Raw genomic sequence first — 4,711 nt, 5'->3', positions numbered from 1 at the left:
CTCTGCTAGCCAGTACCTCTCCTAACCCTTTTGTTCTACTCTGCTAGCCAGCACCTCTCCTAACCAGGTGTTCTACTCTGCTAGCCAGCACCTCTCCTAACCCTTTTGTTCTACTCTGCTTGCTAGCACCTCTCCTAACCAGGTGTTCTACTCTGCTAGCCAGCACCTCTCCTAACCCTTTTGTTCTACTCTGCTAGCCAGCACCTCTCCTAAACAGGTGTTCTACTCTGCTAGCCAGTACCTCTCCTAACCAGGTGTTCTACTCTGCTAGCCAGTACCTCTCCTAACCAGGTGTTCTACTCTGCTAGCCAGCACCTCTCCTAACCCTTTTGTTCTACTCTGCTAGCCAGCACCTCTCCTAACCAGGTGTTCTACTCCTCTAGCCAGCACCTCTCCTAACCAGGTGTTCTACTCTGCTAGCCAGTACCTCTCCTAACCAGGTGTTCTACTCTGCTTGCTAGTACCTCTCCTAACCAGGTGTTCTACTCTGCTTGCCAGTACCTCTCCTAACCAGGTGTTCTACTCTGCTAGCCAGTACCTCTCCTAACCAGGTGTTCTACTCTGCTAGCCAGCACCTCTCCTAACCAGGTGTTCTACTCTGCTTGCTAGTACCTCTCCTAACCAGGTGTTCTACTCTGCTAGCCAGTACCTCTCCTAACCAGGTGTTCTACTCTGCTAGCCAGCACCTCTCCTAAACAGGTGTTCTACTCTGCTAGCCAGTACCTCTCCTAACCAGGTGTTCTACTCTGCTAGCCAGTACCTCTCCTAACCAGGTGTTCTACTCTGCTAGCCAGCACCTCTCCTAACCCTTTTGTTCTACTCTGCTAGCCAGCACCTCTCCTAACCAGGTGTTCTACTCTAAACTGGTGTTCTACTCTAACCAGGTGTTCTACTCTAACCAGGTGTTCTACTCTAACCAGGTGTTCTACTCTAACCAGGTGTTCTACTCTAAACAGGTGTTCTACTCTAAACAGGTGTTCTACTCTAAACAGGTGTTCTACTCAGCTAGCCAGCTCTTCACCTGTAAGATGCAATAGAAACAGATTCTGTGTTAGTTTCAGCTCTTTTTCCAAATTGTGTGTGACTCCCTGCAGCCAATCGGTGCGTTGCACCCAAAGCGGCGGTGTTCTCTGCAGAGCGCTATGATACCTGGGAGGAGGACGGAACGCCACCCGCACCACTACGGCTCCCTCTACTCTACCGCTAACACCACACTGCTCTGGATGCTGCGGATAGTGAGTACACACACACGCGCCAAAACAGGGAAATAATTACATTTTTTAGAGGAACGCAATCAGAACCGCAAACAAAAGTAATCTGTCGTGTTCGCGGAACAGAACCATTATTTTAAAAGCTTGGGAACCGGTGTGATTTTATTCTCCCACAAAAAAACACACAACAATGAGGCTATGTGAAGCCCCTCCCCTTCCTTCTGATGCCCCTCCCTCTGTCACTCAGAAACGTATTCCAGTGTCTGCCTGCCCCTCCCCCTCCTCCTGAAGGCCCTCTCCTCTATCACTCATGAAATGTATTCCAGTGTCTGCCTGCCCCTCCCCCTCCTCCTAAAGCCCCTCCCTCTATCACTCAGAAACGTATTCTAGTGTCTGCCTGCCCCTCCCCCTCCTCCTGAGGCCCCTCCCTCTGTCACTCAAGAAACGTATTCTCGTGCCTGCCCCTCCCCCTTCCTCCTGAGGCCCCTCCCTGTGTCACTCAGAAACGTATTCCAGTGTCTGCTTCCCCTCCCCCTCCTCCTGAAGCCCCTCCCTCTATCACTCAGAAATGTATTCCAGTGTCTGCTGCCCCTCCCCCTCCTTCTGAAGCCCCTCCCTCTATCACTCAGAAATGTATTCCAGTGTCTGCTGCCCCTCCCCCTCTTCCTGAGGCCCCTCCCTCTATCACTCAGAAACGTATTCCAGTGTCTGCCTGCCCCTCCCCCTCCTCCTGAAGCCCCTCCCTCTATCACTCAGAAAAGTATTCTAGTGCCTGCCTGCCCCTCCCCCTCCTCCTGAGGCCCCTCCCTCTGTCACTCAGAAACGTATTCTCGTGCCTGCCCCTCCCCTTCCTCCTGAGGCCCCTCCCTCTGTCACTCAGAAACGTATTCCAGTGTCTGCCTGCCCTCCCCCTCCTCCTGAAGCCCCTCCCTCTATCACTCAGAAAAGTATTCTAGTGCCTGCCTGCCCCTCCCCCTCCTCCTGAGGCCCCTCCCTCTGTCACTCAGAAACGTATTCCTCGTGCCTGCCCCTCCCCTTCCTCCTGAGGCCCCTCCCTCTGTCACTCAGAAACGTATTCCAGTGTCTGCTGCCCCTCCCCCTCCTTCTGAAGCCCCTCCCTCTATCACTCAGAAATGTATTCCAGTGTCTGCCTGCCCCTCCCCTCCCCTGAGGCCCCTCCCTCTATCACTCAGAAATGTATTCCAGTGTCTGCCTGCCCCTCCCACTCCCCCTGAGGCCCCTCCCTCTATCACTCAGAAACGTATTCCAGTGTCCGAGATTTGTAATTAGAGAAGAATGGATCAACATTTTCAACGCTAGTTAAGGATAATTATCACGTTTCACATTGGATTTATTAACGACAAAAGGTAAAACATGTTTTTATTGTAATTCTGGTGCCGCTCTGCATTAGAGGCCTTCACGAGGTCCAAATAGTTGGAACTGGAAATGGACCTGGGGCGGCAGTGTAGCCTATTGGTTAGAGCGTTGGACTAGTAACCGAAGGTTGCAAGTTCAAATCCCCAAGCTGACAAGGTACAAATCTGTCGTTCTGCCCCTGAACAGGCAGTTTGTTCTTAACTGACTTGCCTAGTAAAATAAAGGTAAAAATAAAATATCCAACCCAATGTGCATAAATACATTTTTACAATATAGAGACCTGTTCCCGAGTGGATCCGAGGAAAAGTAGAGCCGTTCCCTATAGACCTGGTTAGATCCAAACCCGTTCCTGTCTGTTCCGAGGAAGTAGCAGAAAAGTCCATTTTTAAGCATAGTTTATTAACCAGACCTGATAAAGCACGAGGGAGAGGAAGTAGAAAGGGGTGGCCAGTGGTATACGTTGCGTGGGGCCGTGCTGTGTTTGTAGTCTAGTGTGGCGAGTGACAGGGAACAGGGAGGAGGGAGGGAGGGACGAGAGACAGCATCCAACCCAGCCGACTCACACTATGGTCGACTGGCCGCCATAGCTAGGTCATTTATCATCCAATATCACCTGCCATGACTGCTTCAAACCGGGAGAAGCTCGTGAACTAGCTAGCCAGGCTAATTGAGGCACATGCTTTTTGGTCCTGCATAGTTACCCACAACACCATTCAGAATATAAAGTAGCAGTCGAGTGGTTGGCTCTTGGTCGTTGTAGCGTTGTAGCTTCTCCTTTAACTTTTAAATTCTGTCATATTAATTCCATCTTCCATTAATTATAAATCTGCTTAGTTTTACCCCACACGGAGGCTCTATAACTGTAGCCGCATTGATGACTTCTGATTGGCCAACAAGCTACACACGCCTCTCTCTCTCTCTCTCTCTCTGCCTCTCTCTCTCTCTCTCTCTGTCTCTCTCTCTCTGTCTCTCTCTCTCTCTGTCTCTGTCTCTCTCTCTCTCTCGCTCTCTCTCTCTCTCTCTCTCTCTCGGGGCAGGCAGGTCGCCTAGTGGTTAGAGTGTAGGGGGGGGGGCAGGTAGTCTAGTGGTTAGAGTGTAGGAGGGGCAGGTAGTCTAGTGGTTAGAGTGTAGGGGGGGGCAGGTAGTCTAGTGGTTAGAGTGTAGGGGGGGCAGGTAGCCCTAGTGGTTAGAGTGTAGGTAGGGGGCAGGTAGCCTAGTGGTTAGAGTGTAGGGGGGCAGGTAGCCTAGTGGTTAGAGTGTAGGGGGCAGGTAGTCTAGTGGTTAGAGTGTAGGGGGGGGGGCAGGTAGCCTAGTGGTTAGAGTGTGTAGGGGGGCAGGTAGCCTAGTGGTTAGAGTGTAGGGGGCAGGTAGCCTAGTGGTTAGAGTGTAGGGGAGACAGGTAGTCTAGTGGTTAGAGTGTAGGGGGAGGGCAGGTAGTCTAGTGGTTAGAGTGTAGGGGGGGGCAGGTAGCCTAGTGGTTAGAGTGTAGGGGCAGGTAGCCTAGTGGTTAGAGTGTAGGGGCGGCAGGTAGTCTAGTGGTTAGAGTGTAGGGGGGCAGGTAGCCTAGTGGTTAGAGTGTAGGGGGCAGGTAGTCTAGTGGTTAGAGTGTAGGGGGGTGCAGGTAGCCTAGTGGTTAGAGTGTAGGGGGCAGGTAGTCTAGTGGTTAGAGTGTAGGAGGGGCAGGTAGTCTAGTGGTTAGAGTGTAGGGGGGCAGGTAGCCTAGTGGTTAGAGTGTAGGGGGGCAGGTAGCCTAGTGGTTAGAGTGTAGGGGGGGCAGGTAGTCTAGTGGTTAGAGTGTAGAGGTGGTAGGTAGTCTAGTGGTTAGAGTGTAGGGGGGGGGCAGGTAGCCTAGTGGTTAGAGTGTAGGGGGGGGGCAGGTAGTCTAGTGGTTAGAGTGTAGGGGGGGGCAGGTAGCCTAGTGGTTAGAGTGTAGGGGGGGGCAGGTAGCCTAGTGGTTAGAGTGTAGGGGGGCAGGTAGTCTAGTGGTTAGAGTGTAGGGGGGGCAGGTAGCCTAGTGGTTAGAGTGTAGGGGGGGCAGGTAGCCTAGTGGTTAGAGTGTAGGGGGGCAGGTAGTCTAGTGGTTAGAGTGTAGGGGGGGCAGGTAGCCTAGTGGTTAGAGTGTA

The 4,711-nt window shown here is 52.3% G+C and overlaps 1 protein-coding gene across 1 annotated transcript in view; it reads left to right on the top strand.

Annotated features, from left to right (window-relative positions):
* Nucleotides 1-1,094: 1,094 nt before the first annotated feature.
* Nucleotides 1,095-4,711, top strand: part of LOC135528667 (neurobeachin-like) — a gene marked incomplete at both ends in the record, with an annotated part of 6,984 nt that continues 3,367 nt past the window's right edge. The window contains one exon of the mRNA XM_064957780.1: nt 1,095-1,235. Coding sequence (XP_064813852.1) covers nt 1,095-1,235 — 141 coding nt within the window. The remainder of the gene's footprint in view (nt 1,236-4,711) is intronic.

The sequence above is a fragment of the Oncorhynchus masou genome, unplaced genomic scaffold (genome assembly GCF_036934945.1).
Source record: "Oncorhynchus masou masou isolate Uvic2021 unplaced genomic scaffold, UVic_Omas_1.1 unplaced_scaffold_10066, whole genome shotgun sequence".
NCBI classification, from domain to species: domain Eukaryota; kingdom Metazoa; phylum Chordata; class Actinopteri; order Salmoniformes; family Salmonidae; genus Oncorhynchus; species Oncorhynchus masou.
This window is presented reverse-complemented; position numbering and strand designations above follow the sequence as displayed.